Source organism: Lutzomyia longipalpis, chromosome 1, assembly GCF_024334085.1.
Source record: "Lutzomyia longipalpis isolate SR_M1_2022 chromosome 1, ASM2433408v1".
Lineage (NCBI taxonomy): Eukaryota > Metazoa > Arthropoda > Insecta > Diptera > Psychodidae > Lutzomyia > Lutzomyia longipalpis.
The window spans coordinates 25,333,974-25,358,038 of record NC_074707.1 but is presented as its reverse complement, the minus strand read 5'-3'; the positions used below and the strand labels follow the sequence as shown (position 1 = coordinate 25,358,038).

Here is a 24,065-nt window from a genome sequence, read left to right as displayed (position 1 = left end):
TCTTATGAAGTATATAAGTAATGTATGCACATAATTCTTTTTAATATTATTCTGGTCAAAAGGAGTAAACCTAGAATATGCCATATTCAATAAGAGACTTCAATAAAAAAAAAATGATATATTAAACTATCTATTCAATAAAAAAAACACAATAATAACTCATCAATAATTATAAATAAACTATTAATAATAAACCATAACAAAATATTTGAAAAGCATGAAGGTTACAATAATGGGGTTTCCGCATGAATTTACGGGAATATTTAATAAAACTCAATAAAATGGGGCACGGTGCTCATTAAAATAATATTATTCTTCAAACTAATCAATTTGAATTTATTCTGTTTTACTGAATTAAAATCATAATCAATTATTTGCATATACAAGCTATATGTGAAAATAGTTACCCCTACACCCAATAAAATAGAAAATATAAAATCAATTTAGCAAGCATTACCTATATTATTTAAATATTGCGTTTTGTGCGTTTATGGGAAAATTCAATATTATAATTTTACAGTTAAAAGAATACTACGAAGGGTAAAGTTAATTGTAAAAATATTCAATAAAAGAAATTATGCACAGAAAATTTCATATAAAAACAATTGAAAAGAATATAATGTTTAATTCTCTCGAGGCTGACTTTCATTCAAGTTCAACTATGTACCAAATAATATATAGGTACCGATATATGTATAAAAGCAATAAATTCTTATTTTCTGTTTTGCATTACTTGCTCTTTTGATGCACAATAAATAATAAAAATGATATAATATACAACCCAAAATACTTATATTTCTGAACCATCCTGCAACAGAGATAAACTTCTCAGAAATCGTCAATCGTCAGACCTCGATGTCAACCACATCCGTGAAGATGTTGTTTTCGTTCTAAATCACCGCATACGCAATCGATTTGTAGTGATAAACAGATTTATTGGCGAGGGTTTCTCATCGGCACCCCAAAAATAGTCCATCGGGACTGGCAAGGAAGACTCATTTTGGAAGGGATGTTTCTTGTGCAAAGATATTTTTTCGCATTTCCCTTTCCATTAAGGATATGAATGCAAAGAAATCCAATTGGTACGATTTATTTATTTTTGGGGGAAATAGGAGTGTAAAAATATTCTAAAAATGTGAATTTTATGCCTCTCACCAATTTCACGATATAAATATATAATTAAATTCTAAAGACTTTAATTTACTATCACTGCATCCCCTTCCGTGGTGGGTACTTCCGATTCTCATTCTGAAAACACTTTACATAAAATGCACCATTGAGCTTTATATGCTAAGCTTTATCCGCTCTATCTTTTTCTATTTGGATACCTATGTATGTATATAGCCGTGTATCCCTTTTGTAAAATAAAATAAGGAAGTGAAAGGGATTTCGCGTGATATTCGCACATGACATCGATTAGCTAGTAGAGTGGAGTTTATATCTTATTACCTAATGTTAAATAGGTTAAATATTTATGATTTTTCTAAAATACAAATATTTCAAAAAATGAAGAAAGCATTTTAACGTGTTGCAGACAAAATTTTAGTTATTTTTTTTAAGTTCTGCAATATTAAGTAGATCGCAGTGCTAAATGGAATGCACTATATAATTTCAATAGTAACCCCTAGTCCTCTCGAATGAGAGCTACAAAATTTGAGCACATAAAAACCAACAATTTTCTGTTTAGCAATTTTGCTGTGCACAAAACTTTCGAAACCATAACTAATCCATTGTAGACGGATTATAAATAAATGTGGGATGGGAAGTTTGGCGGAAAAGCCATGTATTTGAATTAATACAGTTTGAGACAATAGAGGGGCACGTAGAAAAACATGAATATTGTGTGTGCTCAAGTATTCACGATCGGAAAACAAAAGAAAGCGTCAAGGGTTGAAGAAGGAAGCCCCCGGGGGTGGATTTCGTTTCGTTTTCCATTCTTCATGCCTCGCAGCCAAGAGCATTGCATGGTTATTGTCGTTATTGTTTTATTGAATCTCATTAGCTTTTCTTAATTGCTCCGGGAGTGTCGCTATATATCTATGCAAAATATAATCCACCAAACATGTGGGAATAATTAATGTATGGAAGGGGGGAAAGGAATAGGCTGGCTGTATACAATAGAAACTAAAGGGAGGAACGGGTGTCGGTGGCAACCCCTTCATTAATATCAAAGTGTTTGCGGCATAATAAACCTTCATTAAACATCAATGAATGAAGGAAAATCACTGCAATAAGTCAAAATGCGTGAATTATTGAGAAACTTCCCTTTTTCCTCGCCATTTTCTTGTTTTGTAAACCGTTGGCTTCATGACCGTTACATGCCTGTATTTCAAAACTCATCGACTATACTTTTAAAGTTTTTATTAGTTTACATATTCATATTTAGAAAAAAATATATAAAAAATTAAAATAATGCTTGAACAACTCAAGGTGAGACAACATTTATCTTTACTTTTATCACTATGCTATGAAATATACTAATAATCTAGTTTTGGGTGGGAGTCTGTTGATGCGTGAAGGCTGCTTAAGAAAATCGGTTAATCTCATATATAGAGCTCTTAACATTCTAGCCTTTTCTACTCGCATCTGTTTGACCTAGAGCTAGATCATAATATAAGTTTTCTAAAAGGTTAAAATGAGTAAAAGAGATACACAATAGTGTAATCTCTTATTCTTTTCCATAAAAATGATTAAATATTAATAATGCTTGAATCTGTACATAGGAGAGTGATAAGGCCATTACATTACCATAGGTATCTGTTTCGATGGATATAAAAGCGCAAGTGAGACCTATGTCGCAGAATTCTGTGCGCAGTGTTAGTCAAGAGTGGTAACATTTTTTTTTAGAAAAATAAATCTTAAAGTGCTGGTTTAAAAATGCTGAGACGTGGCTTAAAAAATTTACAACAAATTGGTCGAAGCTATAGCAATCAAGTTAATGTTGGTACTTCACCAGAAAGGCAACAACAGTTGGCTTTAATGAATGATTCTTGCATGCTTGTTAATGCAAATGATAAAGTGATTGGAAAAGCTAGCAAATCGGATTGCCATCTTGTAGATACGTATGGAAAAGTTAAACTTCACAGGGGTTTTAGTGTCTACTTATTTAATTCACAAGGAGATTTGGTGATCCATCGTCGCTCCAAGCATAAGGTGAACTAATCAGTGATTTATAACAATAATGTGCAAAATTTTTTGAATTGCCTATTTTTTGTATATACAGATTACATACCCCAGCTTTGTTACAAATACATGCTGCTCTCATCCCTTGCATGATATCGAAGAAGAAAGGGAAGAAAAGGATGCAATTGGCGTTCGAAAAGCAGCTCGCAGACAACTAAATCGTGAACTTGGAATACCGCTCGATCAAATTAAACTTGAGGATTTAAACTACGTAATGCGACTTTACTATCATGATGCCGGAAATGATATCTGGGGAGAGCATGAGATTGCTTATATGTTTGTCATGCAGAAAGATGTAGATATTAAACCAAATCCCTCAGAGATAGATGAAATTTATTATATAAAGCGAGAGAATTATCACAGGTAAAATATTTCTGTTATTGTCTTTTATCTTTATTGTAATTTGTCTTTTTTATTTATATATTTTTTTTTTCAGAGATATACTAGAAATGGATGCTCCTCTGACACCTTGGTTTGCTCTTATACTAAAACACAGACTGGCGAATTGGTGGGACAACCTTGGTAATCTAGAAAAATGCACGGATCATTCAATTCAAAGTTTCTATCCAAAGTAGAGTTTGAACTCGATTGCTAATTCTTGATAGGAGCTGCAATTCAACTAAACGATCTGGGTGGCAAAAAATGGGGCTGGGTAAATTCGGGGAAAAGGTTTTACTTTACAGGCTTTACATAATTTATATATATGTATGAAGAAAAGGTGCATTATGAAACAAAGATACAAATAAATAATTAATGGAATTTGTATTGTGTATCGTTTGATTTAAATAGAATAATTAAAGCTATTTTATAAGACTTACTTTTTCCCGCCATTTTGTGGTTAATTTTGTCCGTTGCACGACCAAATTCAAAACTCATCGATTATTGGGGAAATGGTACACGGTCTGCAAAGAGTAAATGAGACAGTGCATGCCACTGATACTGTCTCCCTCACAATTTCAGTTTCTCGCAATTTTCTCGCGTTTTCCGCCGAATTTCCCAACAAAATTGACTTTTTTGTGACCCGGAAGCGACGCCGCGTCGATCGGCGTCCCCAGTTCAAAACACTCAAAATTTCCGCCAAAAAAAGTCGTACAAAATGGTTTTTTTTAATCCGGTGAATTTCGCGCCAAAATTTTTACTGAAGCTCCCCGGGGCCCCCCTAAGCATTTCCCGCGTAGGCCCAAGTCGTAAAAATGAGTTTTTCCCGGAAAATTAAATATTTTAAAATTTTTCCGCACAACTACAAACAAACATTTCACACACATACTCGAAAAAACACATACACAGAATGCCAGAGCGAGAGGAAAGTATTTTTCTCATGCCATCTCGTTTTCTAGAAATGTAAAGTCAAGCGGTTTCAAAAAAACCTTTCATAGTCATTGCGCCAAACCTCTCAAAGTCAGTGTTTATTGTTTTTATGTCGTGTGAAAAGTAATTTTCCTCGATTTTCTCGGATTTTCTCTGCTTTTTTCCCCAAGTAAATGTCTGAGTACGATAGTGTTCGCCGTGGAAAACTAGTGCTGAAAGGAGAAAGTTCAAAGTTTGTTCAAAAAATCAAGTAAAATGTTGAATTTTCTTTAATGTTTACATTTTTTTTGCCACAGAGGTCACAAACGAAAGCACAAAAAGGAGAAGAAGGAAAAGCAGGAAAAACGACGAAAGCCCCGGATTGATGAGGATGCCGTGAAGCACGGCGGATGGTGGCAATGCCGGAAAGTGGAGGAAATCACGGGTTCGGTGGCGATTCAATTTGGGGAGAGGACGTATGTGAAGGCACTGGACAACGGGCTGTTCACTCTTGGAGCACCCCACGGTGAAGGGGATCCACCAGCTCCGGAGGAAATCCTCACGGCATTTGCGATAAATGACACAAAGGTCTCCTTCAAATCTGGCTACGGGAAGTATCTGAAAGTGGAAAAGGATGGCGTGGTTACGGGGCGCTCGGACGCCGTGGGGGCCATGGAGCAGTGGGAGCCGGTGTTTGAGAATGGAAGGATGGCTCTCCTGGGTGCCAACAACTGTTTTATGTCCATTGATCCCGAAGATGATGCCGTGGTGGCCCTGAGGAAGAAAGTCGGCGATGCTGAGATTGCTGTCGTGAGGAGTTGTGCCGCACGGGAGGATGAGGAAGTGGATGTGAAGCCTGCAGAAGAGATGGGGGATCTATCTCAAGTGGAAATTAACTACGTGTAAGTTCCTTGTTCTTTGTAGCTTCCCAAAAATTCTTTAAAAATGTTTATAGGGAGATTTTTTCATTGTAAGCGTATACTTCAGCGAGGTTACGCTTTTTCTAATAGATAATCAGACTGGTTGGGCAGTTGGTTCGGGTACTCTGGCTTCTCTTCAGTGTCAAATAAATCTTTCGCCTTTTACTAAAGATTTCTGTGGAGAGGAGCACTCAAATGAGTCTAAATTGAATTTTTTGTTAGTGCCCGACGAAAGTTGGGCCACCTAAATATAATTTAATTAACCCTTTAAAGTCCGCGACATCCGCAATTAATCTAGCGAGCTGATTGAACTAGAAATAATTTAGTTTATTTAGCAAATAATCCTAAAACGAGTGTATGAAGGAAACGCATGTGTTTTAATTTACACTTGTAGGACCAAACACTTTTTACCTACGCGGAGGATCAAAATGGTCACAGTGTCCATCATAATAAAATTGTCAAATGTTAAATGTTTTGTTAATAGTAGATCTGCTTATTGAATGAGGATCGAAAGTTTGATTAATTCTTAATCTATTTCAAGTATTATTGCACTCAATTTCTAAATAATTTATCAAAGAAATTGATAATGAAAAAAAGTTGCTTAGAATCAATGCAAAACTGCCATTTTAAATCAATTTTTTGCTACAATTTTGCCGATTTTCTTAATACGCCTGAATAATAACTTCCTTCAATTCTCTAAGTGACTATCTGATTACTTCCGGCATTAAAAATGAGTTCACACTAATGATTTTCGTTACGGAAAAGTTAAAAAGAGATCCTGATTTGGAAAATACGAGGAAAAATATCCTCAAAAATCTGTCAAAAATGTATGAAAATTTGAATGGACACGGTGACCATTTTCATCCTCCGCGTATAATTTCGATTTTGACCTTAATTATCTTTTAAAAGGAAAATTTTTTTCCGGATTTTCTTTCACCTAACTTAAAGTAATTGAAATTCCCTACACATAGATGTGATAACTATCACGATAGATCCAATACATTTTAATCTATGACGTAGATTAATTTTATTTTAATCTATATATCTATGTGTCCACAAAAATCCTTCTAGTGTTAAACCTGCTCATACTTTAATCCTTTGGGAAATCTCTTAAATCTTCATGTCAGAAACTTTTAATTTTTTTAACAGGAAAAAGTTCCAAAAATTCCAGGATAAGAAGCTCAAAGTCAACTCTGAGGATCGTTCTGAATTGGAGAGGGCCAAAACTGAAGGGTACCTACATGAAGCTCTCCTGGACAGGCGTTCAAAGATGAAAGCCGATCGTTACTGCAAATAAACAGACAAATAAAAAAATGCTAAAAAGAAAAACACAAAACTTGTGAATTTGTAATTTTTATTGCGAAACAGGTATAGCATTGAGTTTAATGAAATTTTGAATGTGGTACGTTTTTTTTTTGGGCTAAATATCTTCATCGCTACTACACAGTCCTGTCTTCATGCTTCTTCTTTTTTTTTTTATTAATTCTTCTTCTCTCTTCCAACAAAGAGTAGGCAGTCAATTTGTTTTACAAAAAATGTACATTACAATAAAAAAATATCCATTTTATTCTTTGACATCCGGAAACACAAAAATTTATTTACATTCGCAAGAAAGTGCGGTGCGCTTTTGCGGCAACGAGAATATTATTCATTTTTTCTTCTTCTTTCACATCTAGCGCACGCACATGGGTTAAAACTAAAGAATTGTGGCTTGTATATTCATTAGAATTAATATGACTTAAATATTTAAAATTATAATATAGATACATTAATTTTATCTGACGAAGTTATCGTGTAAAGCAATTGGTTGTCTGTTATCTTGTTTTCATCTCCTTCACATTCTCCACATTTATAAGTCTCAAATTTTCCAAGATAAATTGGATTCTTTGCAGTGGGTACAATGTTTTTCACACCATCTTTTTTTTTAAATATTAATGTAAGTTATACAGACTTATACAATGTAGTAATCTATAGTTTCAAAATCATTTCATTTTCTTTCTTCCTTTTTTTTTAAGTATAATTAATTGTAAACATCTTGTTTTTTTATCATTTGAATGTGCCGAACAAGTTTTTTTTTTACCACAAAGGTATTTTATAGAAAAGTCCTCCATTCTTATGCTATATATTTTCTTCTTCTTCACTCTTTGTTTTTTTTTTGCTTGCATGAGTCAGTGAGAGGCATTTTGTTTTACAATATCTGTTTTTTTTTCTTTCATCTACAAGACTAAAAGGTGGTTACTTTAGGTGTAACCACCCTCACATTGCAATGGATATTCAAATCCACTGAAATTTGTTATCTCCTTATAAATATTCTCCTCCACACTGACTAAACTTGTTCGAGTCTACTTAAGTTGGGTTCTTTTATTTCTTTTTTTTTTACTTGTAATTTAAAATTTATAGTATTTTAGAGGTATTCATGGGAGAATTGATTTCAGCTAGTAGATCCACCATTTCGTTGATGTCTCAGCCACTCAACAAACTCATCTAGCATTACTGGCCCTAGAATTGAAAAATAAAAATAAATTAGGAATCTTAAGCAATTTAGGAAAAAAAAGAAAAGAAATAACTTACATGCTCCATCCACATCGTAGTTGGACAAATCGGTATTAATAGTGCGGGAGAATTCTAGTATATTAGACCATTGGTCTTTGTTTATGACTTTGTACTTGGACTGATCTACAAATTGTGCAAAATGCGCATAGAGAATCCAATGTTTGCCAAGAAGTAACTGCAGCATCGCCTTGGCTGTATCTATGTCCATACTGCGCTGATCTTTATCCTACAGAGAAGCAATAATATTATAAAATTAAAAGTTTCATTTCTAAAACTCAAAATCTTAAAGTTTTGCATAATTAAGTTCTTAAATTGCCAAAACTGGTTTAACGTCTGTTTAATTCGAAGACCAAAAAGCATTATTCTCTTGATCATGAACCAATTTCACTGTTCAATCGTTTATTATCCTGATTTATTGCTTACTATCCTGATTAAATGTCATATTTTCTGATCAGAATGGCAGATTTTTTTATTTGACAAAATGGAACTTTTCTCTTCGAATTGGAACATTCTCCTGATCAAATTGAATTATTTTTCTGATCAAAAACAGAATTTTCTGATCAAAAGATGTGACCCTTTCTTTTCTAACCAGGCCCTGTACACGGTCTACTTTGTTTTGAAGTTGAAGAGCAAAAATGGCTTACTTTTTGTATGGGAATTTTTCGCCTTTGGTAATAAAATTTTAATTTTTTGACATTTAGAATATACTGATCGCACGCTGAGAATCTGTCATTTTGTAGGTTATTAGTTGTAGAATTTAATGGTACAAACGGATTTGAGATTGATGCTGTCAGTAAAAAAGCGCAGTCCAACTTCATTTTTTACCAAAGAATTCCATACAAAAATTGAGTCGCGTACACGGCCTGTTTCTAACGATTCAATATAACCAATTTTTGAAAATTTCTATGATTTTAAATTCTTTATCGTAATATTTTAATTTAAAAAAATCTCACAATTCCTTGCATAAAAATAGAGTAGAAACAAATTGTTTTTAATTATCAATCAGCCTTAATCCTTTATCATACTTCATCAAATTTAGAACTATCATAAACTTATTTAAAAACAATTTAATCATTTTTCCCAGAAATGATTTTACAGCAAGAAAGTTCCAAGACATTCAGCTGTGTTTAAACTCCAACTTCTTTGTTTTGGATATAAAGTGGCATAAAGTGCAAAATTCACAATTTTTTTCGGGTAAACTTGTTTAAAGCAAAAACTATCGATAAAGCACATTTTAAATAGATGCGCCATTCAGCAAAATTTCTTTGCAGACAAAAAAAAAGAAACACCAAAATCTGTCACAGCTGACGAAATTATAATGTTGGTGGTGCTTTTAGAAAGAAAAAAAAAACGACATTGTATGGCACGACCTTATGAACGAGGAGTGATAGGGACGCGCTAAAATAAAGAAGGGAAGAAAAAAAGAAAGAAAGCTTACCCTGGCAAAATCATAGGCATATCTGTAGATGCTCTTGAAGGTGTTGGAATCATTGAGCAGTGTCCTGAGATAGTCTAGCTTGGATTGCACCTTGGCAATGGTGTCACACTGTAGATCTGTGAGTCCCTTGAGCCATTCACTCTGTGTGAAGAATCCCATTTGTCTGGCGCCCATTTTGTACGCCAGCACCAACATCACGACATTCTCGGGCTCAACGCCGATCTCCTGGCAGAATCTCTCCATACCATCTGGGCCAAGGGTGTCTGGATCATCCATTGTGGTGTACCTCTTGAACCACATGATGCACCTCTTGGAGCTGAAGGCATCATCAGCCTTGCTGTTTCGCCGTGAACTACTGATAAAAGGAGCGAAGAGAAAAAAAAAGAGAGCGATAAGCCACTGATAGCAGCCACATAGACACTGACCTAAGTTGGAGGAGAGACACATTCATTCACATTTTCCCCTCAAAAATCTTTTGTACATGCTAAAGATTTTTTTTACATTGCCAATGAAAATTGTATTATCTCCTTTTCCACATCCATATCTTTGCACACGTATTGTCACTCACTTTTCTTCATCCATGCAACACAGAAATTTCCTGAGTTTCCCAATTTTTTTCTCCCCACACCGCCGAATAACCACCAAAGTCTTCCGCCCAACCACAGAATCTTCTCCCGAAGTGGCAGAGAAAATTTATTGGGAGAAATGATAGCGCGTCAAATGATTTGTAATGTTGTGCACTGCGAAAATTTTGCAATTCAGCAATTTTTGATGCTCCTCAGCTGGCAATGAACTAATTTTGCCCTCCTCGTACCCGCGACCGACACACCACACATTTTAATAATAGACCCCCCGAAAACAAGACTTTTTCGCCTTTACCCACGAGAATTCTATCGCTCATCCCATTCAACATTGCAACATCGCGTCAAAACGCAAACTCACCGCATAATTGACTTTTTCTTTTCTTATTATTTAGTTGTGAACTATGATTATTTCGAAGAATATTTTTCTTGTTAATAAAACAAATGTTTTTTAAATTTTTGCGTCATTGAATTTAGTCATTGTAATGTTGTGAAAAATTAAAAAATTATTGTTTTTAAGACATCTTAAATGAATCATTGATATTTAAATGAAAAAAACATAATTTCTCAGCTGTTTTTTGATAAATATTATAGGTTCAAACTCAACTTAACTTTGAAAATTAATCATTTTTGGAGTCTGAAAGACTGAAAGCTAGGCGAAGAATAATAAAGTTACATATTATTATTTTTGATTTAAAAGTGTGGATACCTATATATTTTTAAGTTTGTAAAATTAAAAAAAAAGCACAGCTGTGAAATTATAAAGAAATATAAAAGAATATTCTTTAAGTGTAGCTCGTTCAAAGCTCTAACATTTATTCGCTTTTACTTCCTGGGACGCCCATCCTACTAGTTGGAGCCCTTAAAAGGTCCCGATTCAATTTCTACCAATTTTACCTGGACTGAACCATTCAGGTAAAAAATTAATTGATTTCTCTTACGTCATAGATACGTTAAAATAAATGTAAAGATTTTGTGAAAAACATCAATTAAGTGTTGAAAGAAATTCAAAAGCTAGATTTAATTCGAAATTAGGAAGCTATATTTTGGCTCACATATAGGCAAGCTCGCTAAATTTAAATGAATCTAATTAATCAAAGCGTATTCAGTACTCAACATCATCATTTCCAAAGAAAACATTTCTCAATTAAACTATCCTAGATTACGTTCTCCTACAATTCAAAAATAGTTTATCAAAGGTCTGCAATATAAACTAAAAGATAAATTAAGCTGATTTTGCTGGCTTGAAGTCAATGTTGGACGAATTTTCGTGCAAAAGTTGATAAATTAAGCGATTAAGTGAATGGATTCTGTGCCGATCATTTGCATTCATTAATTACAAAATCTTTAATGATAAACTAATTATTCTTTTTTGGCTAAGATTTCTGGGTGTTAAAATATCTATTAAACTCTTTTAAAGCAATTAAAATATACAAATTAAGAAAAGATATCGAGTTTATGAAAAAAAGTTTGTTATTCTATGTCTATTACCTGCTCAAAATGTGAATTTAATGAAATACAATTAACGTGATTAAAAAAAAAGGAATCGTAATCCTTTTGTATGAGGATTTAATTTTGTAAATAAATGAAAAGCAGGTAATATTACCTTAACTGTATTGTGATAAATTACTTTTTAATGGGACGAGCGATTAGATACCTCCCCGAAAGATTCATGCATGATTGAGTTAAAAATAAGAATGATTGTTCTCCCAAAAATACTTTCGGACGCACACAGACATTCAATCAACTGCCGGCTTGTCCGGAATGTGGATGAGTTTGCCAGGAAGAAACCCATTACATGTGTATTTCCGGAAGACACAAAAGAAATGGTGTCCCTTCAAGCAATCAACTCAATTTGTTTGCTCTGCCGGCAGCTAGAGCTTGGGTAAAGGACTCCCCCGGATCTTCCGGGATTGTCATACAATGTACCTGCTGGTGTAACTCTGACGTTGCCTCTTGGACGCTTGCCGGTGTCCTTCATCGGCGGGGGGCATTGGCAGGACGTCTGCACGACGTTTTGCACGGGGCATGGTCAACCTGGAGATTTCTCTGTGTCCGCAACGACTTTTTTGGGGTTTTGCACAAAATTACTGCAACAAAGGTCACAAATTCCAATGATTAATTGTAAAATTATTTCATTTTCTACTCTACGGGAGCCAAAAAATCACAAATTATGGAAAATATGCAAATAAACTAAATGTGAGGTTATGGCATAGCGATCAATGAGAAAATGCCAACCAAAACCACCTTCCACCCGGAAATACACCCCAATTTTGCAAAGTACATGAAAGTAAGGAAGAATTTAAGGATAATTGGCATTCAAAGGATATACGTACCAAGTGTATTTGCATAAATAATAAATTTGCTGCTAAGGAGAACCTGACAAGTTGTTTCTTCTGCTTCTGAGATTTCTTGTCTTTGATGGAATTTTAATGCACAGCCAGTCGAAACAAGTGTTTTGCAGTCTAAAATTTTGCACTATTATTTAGGGAGTAGTTTATGGAAAAAATAGGGCTGCAAATGGGGAATTTTGGACAGAAAAAAGCACAAATTCGCTGTCCAGTTGCAATTTCTCTACGAGAGCCCTTAGAATATGTCGTGGGACAAACTGATGTAATTTCGTAGGACACTTCCTCATAGTTCCATGGAAAATGCTGTAGAAACTTTTCTTTAGAATAATTATTTTGCGCTTTTTATATGTAAAATTCCTTGTTTCTTAATGAAAAATTCAGTATTTTCGGCTCTTCTAGGTATTCCTCGTATTTCTTAACCCTTGGAATGCGGAGTGGGGTCGTTGAACGACCCCAGCGCTATATTTTATGCTATAATTCAATAAATATAAAAGATACCATTCCCATCTTTTGGAAATAAGTTCCTTGGTTATCTGAGGAGGTTGTGTAAAAATTTCAGCTCAATCCGACCACCACAAGAAAAGTTATTAAGGAAAATGTAGAAGAAGGGAATTCAAAAATTGGTGTAACGGTCATGCTGCGGAAAATTTCTTAGAGCATAAACAACATAAAACATAATTAGAAGCATGTAAATGTGCAAAACAATAAAGAATATTCGAGAAATATTGCCATTTATCACGTTGCGGGAAGTGAGGGGAATGTGGGGAAGAGTGAAAAAAAATTGCAGTTTCTTGGCAAATTTCTCAAAAAGAAATTGTGAAAAATGAGTGAAAAATGTTTTTCCCTAATATCTCCTTCTAAGTATTTTAGGGCGGCGAATTTGTGGTGTAGGGTACAAGAGGACTATATAAGGAATCTAGAGGCACTAACCCGACAACTCCAGGTTGTATAGTTTGGGAGAAAATTGGCTTTCTTTTTGGGGTCGTTCAACGACCCCACCTTCGCATTCTACGTAACTATCAAGGCCTCCGCATTCCAAAGGTTAATATTTTTTATCTAAATCCAGCACGAAGAAGTTTTCCGAATTATACCTACTAAAAAAATGATCCAAAAAGGTTTTTTAAGACTGAAAATAACTCACATCAACTTTTGGTCTCAGAATTTATTTATTACTTTGGAGACTTCGGATAGTCCGTGATAAACGCATTAAAAATGTCTTACAAATTGTACAATGGACAATTCTAAGGAATGCACACAATATTGACAGACGTATCCTACGACATTTCCGCAGAAAAAATCCACCCCTTGCGTTTTTGGTTTTATTGTCAACAATTGAAGGGTTTATTTGTCAGTTTACAAAATAAAGTCCTGAAAAATCTCACTTTTTGTTACCACAAATAAATTGCATTTATGGAGAGTTCAAGTGTGTGGAAGTATTTTATTCGCGACACTCGGGATTCAGCGTCATGCAGACTTTGCAAAAAAGAACTCAAATGCAAAGGATCATCGACAACAGGGCTACGGCGGCACTTAAAAAGTATTCACAAATTCGGAAGAAGAGCAGCAGCAACAGCAGCGTTGTACCCCGATGACGACATGGAAAGCCAATCAATTGTCGTGGAAGAGATAAAACCTGGTAAATTCACTATTTTGATCTTTTCTTTTCTTTCTTATTTTCGTTTTTATAAAAAAGAAACTGATTTCCTTGCAGTTCCATCGGGCACAAAAGATGATTTGGATGATAGAGATACTCCGGAGTATTTAGACTATGAAATAATGGATACTCCAAATGCTTCAGATGTAAAACAGACTCAAAAGCGAAATGTTTTACTCGAATTGCTGGACTTGCACAAAGAGAAAAAGGACGAAGATGCCTTATTTTTGGATAGTTTCTTGCCCACAATTAGAACCCTCTCAATGCAGGACAAAATGCAATTTAAAATGGAATTTCAGCAATTGCTATATAAATATGTATTTAAGGAAGTTGCATAAAAAACCATCAAAACTAATTTTAATTCGACAAATAGGATACAGAAAAATGTTGAAAAAATATGTTGTACCTACTGAGCAAATTGTAATAAAAATCTTGATTTAATTCATCATAAATGCACGTTAATTTTTTTCATTTTAACCAATTCTTCGGAGAAACCTGTTACTTTGCAATAAAATGACAATCGAAACATTTCAACTGTCAACAAGTGCGGCATTTACGCGGAGGGATAAAACAACGCAATTTTCATTCAATTTTCCGGATTTTTCTCAAAAATTACCAATAAATCTATAAACCGGAAAGATGTGTGAGGAGGATGTGAACAATAGGAGTTTCGATAGTTTCCTCGCAGACGAACTGGCTCCATTTTCAATGCGAGAACAGGGAGAATGCTCGCGTTCTCCGAGCCCCATCGAGATCACACCAAATAACTCCCTGAACACCTCATCATTCTCCCTGAACTCAACGGCGGAAGTTAAAGAGAATCTCCAGAAAGACTGTGATTTGACTTTTGTGTCAGTAGAGGATGTGGACGCGTGCATTTCACCCCAATCCATTCCCCCGGGAACTCCTGGACAAAATCCCCGAGAGAGTTTGGACACCCTTGAGACGATCTTTGAGGACATTCTGCTAGAAACACCTCCGCGGAAGCATCAGCACACAGCTCTAATTCGAAAAATGGTGCATCGAAAGTTCCTGGAACACAGTTCCGACCTAACTTATGCCATAAGCCCGGAGTCACCGACAGGTTCACCGCTGAGGAAGAGATCCAAGGACAAGTAGACAAGCATTCCTTAAGGCATTAATCAATTGCGAAAGTGTAAAATGTGATTAGGCGGCATTTATTTTTTCTGGGAGCAGTTGGGAATTGTTTATTTGTTTGAAATCAAACAAATTAATCATAACCTCAAAATCATCCCGGCTGACAAAGTACTGTAAATAATATTTCTGTATACTTGTACTGATTACGTAATACAAACAAGAAGTGAATTAAAATAATTTTCTTTTTTTTGTCTTAAAATCTGAAAAAAATTATTAAAAGAAATCCAAAACTGTCTAAAAAGAAGAGTTTTATAAATTTTCCACAGACTACATTGGACATGTACCGTCCTGTTCCACAGACAAGTCCGTCCCGATGTTTTAATGGTGTGCAGTTGACGTTTCAGCAAAAAATAAAAATAAATGATAAAACTTTAGCAGAAAGAAAATTTGAGGCGCTCTTTTTTGGAAAATAAAGGTGCAATGGATCAAAAAAGCGACAACGGAGTGTTTCTTGAGCTCCACGAGATGTTTGGGGACTGTGTGCCACGAAATGTGATCAATGAGATCGGGAATAAAATGTCCTGGGACGGTAATTCCCTGCTGAGAGTCTCGTTTGTGATTATCAGTTTGTTGATTTTCTCTGATTTTCGCAGTGACAAGCACCGTGGACCAGCTGATAAAGTACATTGAGGAACAAAATGCAGGACCGACGGTGCGGGAGGGGAATCCGAGAATCCAGTACAAGGTATCCGAGTGCCAGGAGAACGACAGGGATGTGGATGTGCTGATTGAGTCAGAAAATTATAAAATACCTGATGTTCAGGCGAGATCAACAGGTGCCATAAGAAAGCAACCCAGGGAGACTCCACCAAAGATACCCAACTTTGCAGACTTTCTGCGAAATGGACAGAATACCTTTATGGACACCACACCGAGGAAGGCATCTCCTGTTGTGAAGAATCCCGAGCATCCACTGCTGGAGGAAGTTTGTAAGGAGATCAATTCCGGCGTGAAAGTCATGATTATCATGCGAGGACTTCCGGGAAGTGGAAAAACACATCTGGCTGAGAAAATTGTGGATCACACAGTGGGTGGAGACTATCGGCGACACATCTTTAGTTCCGATGATTTCTTCTACGACGTCAATGGGGTGTACCATTACAACATAGACAAGCTATCAGATGCGCACTCCTTCAACCAGAATAATGTCTTCAAGAGAGCCTACGATGGATGGAGCCCCATTATTGTGGATAACACGAATATGCGGCTATGGGAGATGCTTGTTTACTGCAAGTACGCCATCAGATTTGGCTACATTGTTCGCGTAATGCAGCCAACCACCCCATGGGCGTGGAATGCGACTACTTTGAGTCAGAAGAACAGGCATCAGGTGCCACGGGATTCCATTGAGCGGATGCTCCTCAAGTATGAGAAACTAAACAGCGAGAATGAGCTTCTCCCAATTTTTGGGCTAACCTACGCAGTTGCAATGCCACAATTTCGGCACCATCCACCCATCATCGCCAAAGTAGATGCCCCCATGGCCGCGGTGGAGGAACCCCTAATTGGGAACATTGAAATTCACAACGATCTCAAAGCCCCGCCACTCTTTAGTTTCGTCGAAAAACCCCAACTGAGCTCGAATCAGAGCAAATCTGACTTTACAAGTGACGGTAGTACCACCATAAGTCCCGATCAAATGACCATTGACTGGCCCACACATGAAGAAGATGCCAATCGCTTCTGGAACACAGACATCATGAATCAACCACCTAAAACTACCGCCAAGGTAGCAAATGCAGTGAAGGATCAGAGAGCGCCCAGAAAGAATAGCGTTCCAGAAGATTCTCTTCTTCAAGTACTAAAAGAATCCATTGTGCTCAACAAGGATGACGCATCCAACAAGACGGTATGTTTTTTATGTGCTTTGAGTGTTTTATTTATTTTTATTTGTGTTATCAATTTATTATTTATCTGTAGAGTTTATAGAAAAAAATGTGCTCTCAGCGCTTTCAAGAAGAAAGAAAAATTGCTTGAGAGTGCAATTTTTTTGCAATTCATTTAGATTTGTTATAGAGACAAAATGAGGGACTTGGGATTTAAATGACCTCTAATTAGCTACCTGAGTCATTAGAAGTGGGATTTTTCGATCCTTTTTTTATTACCTTCTCGGTTTTTAATGACAGAAAGTAAAGATCTACTCGATCTACTACCTGTTGCAATATAAGGCTCTTACTAAGATACTCAGGCTATATAAACGAGTGTCGAGCTCTGAATCCTCACAGTACAGTTCAAGTGTTAGCTAGCGAAAGATAAACAATTTAACAAAAATTCTTTCAATTATTACGATGGTGCGTTCCTCACGAAATCTTAAGGTAAAATATCATTTAGAAGATTTTTTTGTTGAGTTTCTTGAGCCGACAATTTTTAATTTTTGAATTATTTCTGTTTGTTGAATTATAAAAATTAAAATATCTCTGGTTCTATATAGTTACAGTTTTAGGCCTAGTTTCGGAGAGATCTTGAAGTAAATTAAGGGGGGTCTCTTTGGAAAACTGTTAGAATTTACACATTATTAATATTGTCATTTTTTGGGGTTTTCTTAAAGATGGTTTTCCGATGTTGGTTACATTTGAAGCCTAATTATTGAAGTGTAAGAAAATCACTTTTCGCCATTTTAAGTGCGACGCCATCTTGTGATTTTCCGACTTTTCCACAGAACTGCTCTAAAACACAAAGGTAGGTTTTTCTCAGGATCTACTGGATGGATTTTGATGGGGTAAAAAGCAAATGAAAGAGGAAATACCAATGTATATTTTGATGTAGCAGAATTTTGAATTTACACTCTGGGGCTGAGAAAAGTAGAAAAATGTGACTTTTGTTCACAAGTTTTTGACATTTTGTCATTTTTCTCAGCCCCAGAGTGTAAATTCAAAATTCTGCTACATCAAAATATGCATTGGTATTTCCTCTTTCATTTGCTTTTTACCCCATCAAAATCCATCGAGTAGATCCTGAGAAAAACCTACCTTTGTGTTTTGAGGAAAATTACAAGATGGCGTCGTACCTAAGATGGCGGAAAGTGATTTTCTTACTCTTCAATAATTAGGCTACAAATGTAACCAATATTGGAAAACCAAGTTTAAGAAAAACCCCAAGAAAAATAAAAATATTTAATTTCACCAGCTTTCAAAAGAGACCCCCCTTAAATTCGTATAAAATGATTGTAATTTATAGTGATGCAGTATATTTGTATTGTTTCTTGTAACCTTTCAGTTGAGCCCAATTGGATCAAAATCGGTCAAGTAATTTTACTTTAATCGGTCATAATTCTTAACCTTTTTAGGTTCGCGATCAATCCAGCAAGGTGATTGAACTAAAAATAATTTTTGTGGGTTCCTTTGAGCTCAAATAAGACATTTTTTTTTAGCAAATAATCCTAACTCAAAAATTTACGGTTTTTCGTCCTTCCTGATCCTTTGAGTCCTTGGGGATATCCTTTTGTGGTCATAAAATGATTAGGGATTGTAAAGACATAGTTTTGTACTACTTTGGGCTTAATATTCATAAAATAACTATACAAAATGAAACATTTTCAAAATCGAGTCTTTGGGTCAGCTAAACGTTAGTTAAACGGCTAGAACGATCTCAAAAATGAGATCAAGAATGAAAGATCTGTAAATTGATCTCACTGAGCCATAAAATACACAAAAATTCAATCTATTATTTACAAGCCAAGTAGTTAATCAAAAAGGGTGGATAGCAGCCATATTAAATTAATTTTTTTTACAGAGATCATAAAAACTAAAACTCGAAATTTTCAACTTTTGGTGCTTAAAAAAAAAAGAATTAAAGGTAGATTTTTTAAGCGACGTTTTGCGCAGCTAAAATAATTTTTTTTTTTAAATAATCCGTGGTGTTTAAAATGTGCTCACATAAAGTTTCAGTTTGATCAGAATTGGCCGGATTAAGAGCTCCAACTAATTAACAGCTAAATATTTGATTTTTGTCTCAATATTAATCTTTTACTTTTCTCTTTTCCAATCGTGCAGGAAAAGAAGCTGGAAAAGCACAGGAAGGGTTGCCGAAATGAGAATGAAGCTTTCGTCCAAGTGCGTCAAATCTACCCAACAATCTCCCTTCAGTATCTCTGGGATTTATTTGTCAACTGCAAAGGAGATTGCGAGTGGACTGTGGATATTATTCTGCAGGAAGAAACGCAAGTACCTCAAAATACGGACAACACATCGTCAGATGATTTTTCCTGCACATGCGATGGGATAGAATACAGGGAGACACCGTGGGAGGATGTGGAGCAACATAAAACTCCCGTGGAGAAGAAGATGAAGGAGGAGACAAACATTTCCACGCCGCAACGTCAACGGAATCAGAGGATGAAGAATGTTGCGAGGGAGGATTTAGTTGCTGCAAAGAGACGTGTTGAGGAGATGATTTTCGTCAAGGATGAACATTTATCGGATCATGTGAAGAAAATTCGTGATATACGACGTGGAATCTTTCCTACGGCATCCACGAGCACTGACATCACCCCATCTGCCGTCATGGTGGAGTTGCAGGAGAATGCGGAGATGGGAGCTTATGGGGGTGTACGAGAACAATCACCCTCATCGGAGACGTCTGATCCCGATGCCGAGGAGACGGTTGAGGTGGATTTGGGGGATACGCTGATAAATCACATGGAAAACCTTTTCTTCGACGGGAGTATCTGTGAGAAGCCGAAGGATTTAAAGACAACGGTTTTCATGCCAATGTCTCTGCTGAGGCAATTGCATGCCCTTTGGGTAGAATCACTCTTCAATCAACTCGATGAGCAACGTGCACGTGATCTCAAGGAGGATGAAAAGTATGCTCGGATGCTGCAAATGGAGGACTTGGGCAAGAATCCGGATTTATTTTTGCAAGATGGAGTAGAATTTGGGGATATGGCTGACATGGAGATCACATGGGAGGCCTACAAGAGGGAACAGTGCCAGAATACAACGCCAAAGGATCTGGCGTCGCAGCTCACGCGGAATAAGCTGTATGAGACATTTCCAGAGGCAGATAGGGGTTTCCTGGATGAAATCCTTGCGTCGAATAATTACAAATTTGCCCCTACAGTGGATCTCCTGAGGCACTCACTCGGACTTGAAGAGACGAATGTGAAGAAGAGTGGATTGAAGATTATTGAGGAGATTAAGCAAGAAAATGACAAAGTAAGTTACAGAGAGAATTCCCTTTTCTAGGGACAGGACAGTGATGGGATTTTTTTGTTTAAATTTTTTAGATAAATCAAAAGGCAAAGATAGTGGAAGTGAAAGGAGACGAAAAATCCTTGACGAGGAAGCGACATATTATCCTGGAGGACTTTGAGGAGAATCGCAACAAGGCAAGTTACCACACACAACTGAAGACTGAATGCTACCAGAAGGCACAAGATGCTATCCGGAAGAATATGCCAGGTGTTGCGGGCTACTACACTCAAGTGGCGAATTTGCACAAGAAGAAAATTGAGGAGTTCAATCATCAGGCGGCAAATTGTATAGTGGAGGCGCACAATTTGAAGCAGAACTCAGACATGCTGGATTTGCACTACTTACACGTTCCGGAGGCACTTGTGAGCCTCGATCTCTTCCTCGATAGGCAAATCAATCAGCTGCGGACGCAGAAAAAGCCATACAAGTTTGTCTTTGTGATCACAGGGAGGGGACTACACAGCATCAGGGGTGTAGCAACAATCAAGAACAACGCTAAGCAACGGTTAGCTCAGCGAAGGCTCAAGTAAGTTTAAAAAAATAAGCTCATTTTCCTGCTTAATCTGACCAACTTCTCCTTTTCTCTCCCAAAAGATGCTCAGAAGTTAATCCGGGTCTGCTGAAAGTGAAAATTTTCTACAATTCCAAAATGTTTGAAGAATTCTAATGGAGTGTATCCCCATGATGATGTCCTCTCGTCCCATCAATTGCCTTACCAAACGTTTTAGCTGTGTTTCTTTCAGACACAGCTTTTGTGTACCGAGCAAAATCGAAAGTCGTCAGATCGGGCTCAAACTTGGGATGAGCACGAATTAGGGTCCCCACATTCCAAAAAACGTATGCGCCAAAAATTTTTTTTTCCGGCCGTCCGGCCGTCCGTCCGGCCGTCCGTCCGGCCGTCCGGCCGTCCGTCCGGAGTTCAGAGCTAAATTGCAAGAGAACGGTAATAGATAGAGACTTGCGGTAAACGGCAAAGTTTAAATATCGACCGGAAGACGTCCGATTATGACGTCAAATTTTACCCCCCACCCCCGCGTCCGCCATTTTGAATAACCTCAAAATTTTGTTTTCGCTATATCTCAGTCCCTGTAACAGCTAAAAATCTGAAATTTTGATATGTTGTAGGGGCCATCAAGAGCTTTCCAACGATACCTCATTTTCGAAAATCGGTCAAGCCGTTTAGTCAATATGGCCGCCACAATTTTTCATCGAAAATCGACCATAACTCGAAAACGGCTTGACCGATTTTGATCAACCCGGGGTCAAATGAAAGCTCTCAACAAACCCTACAACTCTCTAGAACATCCAAAGTTTCAAAAGTGACCGCTAGGGGGCCAAAAATCAAAAACAAAATTTTCGATGAGTTTTCGATGAATATCTCGAAAACGCCATTATCGATTTGCTTCATTTTTTGATATGTTATAGTTGACCATATTATCTAGCTTCATGCCAAAAATGAAGAAAATCTATGTCTCCGTTCTCGAGATATAGCCTTCCAAAGTTGGCATGTCATATCTCGGGTTCTACAAGTCCGATTTTGATCAACTCAAGTGCAAATGAAAGGTTTCGTGAAGCCCTACAAATGTCTAAAACATTACAAGTTCGAGAAATGACCACGAGAGGCGCTAAAGTCAAAATCAAAATTTTCGAAAATTTCGAACTCGAATATTTCGAAAATGCCATTATCGATTTACTTCATATTTTAATATGTTATAGTTGAAGTTAAGACCTTTCCAACGATAGCTCAAACTCGAAAATCTATGGAGCCGTTCCCGAGATATGGCATTTTAAAGATTTCTTAGGGGATGACTTTTCAACTTTTCCCGATTTTGCATGTATTTAAACAAATTCGCGTTCTAGTTTGCTCTCACAAAATTGGTACACTGAAAGAAACACAGCTCTCGTAAGCTTGGTCAGCTTACCAGTACATTTTTTTCTCTTAAGTAATAACATTTAGTGAATAGTTTTGTATCCAAAAGAATTTTTTAGTACCACGACGACCAAATCTTTATTATATATTTTTTTGTTAATCATTTTCAGGTCACTTGTAGTCTTTTGTGTTTAAGGAAAAGTAGGGTAAAGTAGATTAAAAACTAAAATGAAAGTGCTCGTACCTGAATTGTGATTAATCTTTTACAAAAAAAAGACCATCTAAGTTTAAGTTTAGAGATTTATGTAAATTTACATAATATATATTAAGTAAATATATATTATTAGTATAAGTGTTGAAGTCGTGACAAATGAAAAGAAAAGAAAAACTATACATTTTTGAAGATTATATTTTTTTAATTTCTATTAATTATTGAAATGGATTTTTTGAAATTGGAAAATAAAAATTATTTACGGCCTTACGAAAGTTTTTTACTAGTTTACTTTCGATGTTCCAGAGAGCTTTTATTTGAGTCCGAGTTGATCAGTCGGTCAAACGGTTTTCGAGTTTTGATCGATTTTCGAAGAAAAACTGGTGGACGTATTAGCTAAACCACTTGGCCGATTTTGAGTATGAGGTGTCGTTGGAAAGATTTTGATGGCCTTTATAACATCAAAATTTCATTGATAGCTGTAGAACCAGAAATGTAGAGAATACAAAATTTGGCGGTGATTCAAAATGGCGGTTACGAACCCATAATCGAATCGAATGTCTTCCAGTTGATATTTAAGCTTTGCCGTTTACCGCAAGTCTCTATCAATCACCGTTCTCTTGCAATTAAGCGCTGAAATCTGGACAGACAGCCGGATGGTTCTAATTTGTGCTCTACTAAGTTTTAGCCTAATCTGAAGATTTTCGAATTTTACTCGAACACAAGAAATACTAGAATAGTATTTCTTACTAGAAATACTACTTCTTACTAGATAGTAGAAATACTGCGAGTTCAGTCACAATTTCTGCACAAAACCCTCCTGTGCCCCACCGGAACATTCGTGGTGCTCCAGGAGCCTCAAAAATGCGTCTTGCGTCTAAACATTGGGGAAAAACAAAAATTGAATCGTGAAAAGCAAATAAAACTCGATAAAACTCATCATTTTGCTTTTCCAAAAATGCGATTTACTTCTTTTTCTCCCATTTTTTAGGCATAAAACACGTCTTTAGGGTTTCCTGGAGTACCAGAATTACGAAAAACCCAATTTTCCCGTGAAAATTTGGCGGAAAATGGGAGAAAATTGCAAAAAACTTTAATACGACATTGGCTAATTGAACGGATGATTTGTCCACGGAATCTCATAAGATAAATCCCCCGGAGAAATTCCATTGTTTGCGCTCTTTATTGGGATTGTGCGGAAAAATTTTAAATTATTTATTTTTCCGGGAAAAACTCATTTTTGCGATTTGGGCCTACGCGGGAAATGCTTAGGAGGGCCCCGGGGAGCTTCAGTAAAAATTTGGGGGCGCAATTTGCTGGATTAAAAAAACCATTTTGTAAGACTTTTTTTGGCGGAAATTTTGAGTGTTTTGAACTGGGGACGCCGATCGACGCGGCGTCGCTTCCTGGTCACAAAAATGGCAATTTTGTTGGGATATTTGGCGGAAAACGCGAGAAAATTGCGAAAAACCTTCCGTGTGAGGGAGACAGTATCAGTGACGTGCTTGTCTCTTTTTCTTCTCAAGCACACAGTGCCAAAAAATATCAGAGTGGTTGCTTTTGGAACTACAATTTTTGGCGCCAAATTCAAAAAGTAGCCAAAAATGTGTGAAATTTATTTGGGGCGCTACAAAGGGGGGCTCTGGGAGGAAAATAAATATCGT

General features: G+C 36.3%; 6 protein-coding genes and 1 non-coding gene across 12 annotated transcripts; 6 read left to right on the top strand and 1 right to left on the bottom strand.

The window, feature by feature from the left end:
* Positions 1-2,797: 2,797 nt before the first annotated feature.
* LOC129797716 (isopentenyl-diphosphate Delta-isomerase 1-like) lies at positions 2,798-3,942 on the top strand. Its single transcript, XM_055840537.1, has 3 exons — positions 2,798-3,153; positions 3,224-3,546; positions 3,620-3,942. The coding sequence occupies exons 1-3, from the start codon at positions 2,878-2,880 to the stop codon at positions 3,756-3,758; spliced, it is 738 nt and encodes a 245-aa protein (XP_055696512.1). The 5' UTR covers positions 2,798-2,877; the 3' UTR covers positions 3,759-3,942.
* A 626-nt stretch (positions 3,943-4,568) lies between these two features.
* LOC129797697 (protein FRG1 homolog) lies at positions 4,569-6,726 on the top strand. Its single transcript, XM_055840513.1, has 3 exons — positions 4,569-4,723; positions 4,788-5,372; positions 6,540-6,726. Exons 1-3 carry the CDS (start codon positions 4,665-4,667, stop codon positions 6,685-6,687), a joined length of 792 nt encoding a protein of 263 aa, XP_055696488.1. The 5' UTR covers positions 4,569-4,664; the 3' UTR covers positions 6,688-6,726.
* Positions 5,511-5,632, top strand: LOC129788224 (U5 spliceosomal RNA). The gene has a single exon (XR_008750337.1). It is a non-coding gene; the product is annotated as a U5 spliceosomal RNA (small nuclear RNA).
* Position 6,727: 1 nt separating the features above from the next.
* LOC129797718 (DCN1-like protein 4) lies at positions 6,728-12,568 on the bottom strand. Of its 5 annotated transcripts, none has more exons than XM_055840541.1 (5): positions 12,299-12,568; positions 11,892-12,052; positions 9,382-9,733; positions 7,962-8,169; positions 6,728-7,889 (listed from the first exon to the last, which is right to left on the bottom strand). In XM_055840541.1, exons 2-5 carry the CDS (start codon positions 11,990-11,992, stop codon positions 7,822-7,824), a joined length of 729 nt encoding a protein of 242 aa, XP_055696516.1. In that variant the 5' UTR covers positions 11,993-12,052; positions 12,299-12,568; the 3' UTR covers positions 6,728-7,821. The 5 variants fall into 5 exon arrangements, with proteins under 5 accessions (XP_055696516.1, XP_055696515.1, XP_055696519.1 ...); XM_055840540.1 differs by having other exon boundaries at positions 9,382-9,736; positions 12,299-12,567; XM_055840544.1 differs by lacking the exons at positions 11,892-12,052; positions 12,299-12,568 and adding an exon at positions 9,950-10,195.
* Positions 12,569-13,648: 1,080 nt separating this feature from the next.
* On the top strand, positions 13,649-14,397 carry LOC129797759 (uncharacterized). Of its 2 annotated transcripts, none has more exons than XM_055840598.1 (2): positions 13,649-13,949; positions 14,007-14,397. In XM_055840598.1, exons 1-2 carry the CDS (start codon positions 13,724-13,726, stop codon positions 14,303-14,305), a joined length of 525 nt encoding a protein of 174 aa, XP_055696573.1. In that variant the 5' UTR covers positions 13,649-13,723; the 3' UTR covers positions 14,306-14,397. The 2 variants fall into 2 exon arrangements, with proteins under 2 accessions (XP_055696573.1, XP_055696574.1); XM_055840599.1 differs by having other exon boundaries at positions 14,025-14,396.
* Positions 14,398-14,487: 90 nt separating this feature from the next.
* Positions 14,488-15,299, top strand: LOC129797765 (uncharacterized). The gene has a single exon (XM_055840606.1). It carries the CDS (start codon positions 14,607-14,609, stop codon positions 15,084-15,086), a length of 480 nt encoding a protein of 159 aa, XP_055696581.1. The 5' UTR covers positions 14,488-14,606; the 3' UTR covers positions 15,087-15,299.
* A 147-nt stretch (positions 15,300-15,446) lies between these two features.
* LOC129797449 (uncharacterized) lies at positions 15,447-22,676 on the top strand. Its single transcript, XM_055840024.1, has 6 exons — positions 15,447-15,654; positions 15,719-16,974; positions 19,118-20,281; positions 20,353-20,846; positions 20,915-21,050; positions 22,246-22,676. Exons 1-5 carry the CDS (start codon positions 15,546-15,548, stop codon positions 20,985-20,987), a joined length of 3,096 nt encoding a protein of 1,031 aa, XP_055695999.1. The 5' UTR covers positions 15,447-15,545; the 3' UTR covers positions 20,988-21,050; positions 22,246-22,676.
* The last annotated feature ends 1,389 nt before the right edge of the window (positions 22,677-24,065 follow it).

Coding starts and splice junctions, on each gene's coding strand:
- LOC129797716 (XM_055840537.1), top strand. CDS start 2,878: ATGCTGAGACGTGGCTTAAAAAATTTACAACAAATTGGTCGAAGCTAT. Junction 3,154..3,223: donor ATCGTCGCTCCAAGCATAAG/GTGAACTAATCA, acceptor TTGTATATACAG/ATTACATACCCCAGCTTTGT. Junction 3,547..3,619: donor AAGCGAGAGAATTATCACAG/GTAAAATATTTC, acceptor TTTTTTTTTCAG/AGATATACTAGAAATGGATG.
- LOC129797697 (XM_055840513.1), top strand. CDS start 4,665: ATGTCTGAGTACGATAGTGTTCGCCGTGGAAAACTAGTGCTGAAAGGA. Junction 4,724..4,787: donor CTGAAAGGAGAAAGTTCAAA/GTTTGTTCAAAA, acceptor TTTTTGCCACAG/AGGTCACAAACGAAAGCACA. Junction 5,373..6,539: donor CAAGTGGAAATTAACTACGT/GTAAGTTCCTTG, acceptor TTTTTTTAACAG/GAAAAAGTTCCAAAAATTCC.
- LOC129797765 (XM_055840606.1), top strand. CDS start 14,607: ATGTGTGAGGAGGATGTGAACAATAGGAGTTTCGATAGTTTCCTCGCA.
- LOC129797718 (XM_055840540.1), bottom strand. CDS start 11,992: ATGCCCCGTGCAAAACGTCGTGCAGACGTCCTGCCAATGCCCCCCGCC. Junction 9,737..11,891: donor CGTCAGAGTTACACCAGCAG/GTACATTGTATG, acceptor TCCTTTTATCAG/TAGTTCACGGCGAAACAGCA. Junction 8,170..9,381: donor ATGCCTATGATTTTGCCAGG/GTAAGCTTTCTT, acceptor GCTTCTCTGTAG/GATAAAGATCAGCGCAGTAT.
- LOC129797449 (XM_055840024.1), top strand. CDS start 15,546: ATGGATCAAAAAAGCGACAACGGAGTGTTTCTTGAGCTCCACGAGATG. Junction 15,655..15,718: donor GAATAAAATGTCCTGGGACG/GTAATTCCCTGC, acceptor TGATTTTCGCAG/TGACAAGCACCGTGGACCAG. Junction 16,975..19,117: donor ATGACGCATCCAACAAGACG/GTATGTTTTTTA, acceptor CCAATCGTGCAG/GAAAAGAAGCTGGAAAAGCA.
- LOC129797759 (XM_055840598.1), top strand. CDS start 13,724: ATGGAGAGTTCAAGTGTGTGGAAGTATTTTATTCGCGACACTCGGGAT. Junction 13,950..14,006: donor CGTGGAAGAGATAAAACCTG/GTAAATTCACTA, acceptor TTTATAAAAAAG/AAACTGATTTCCTTGCAGTT.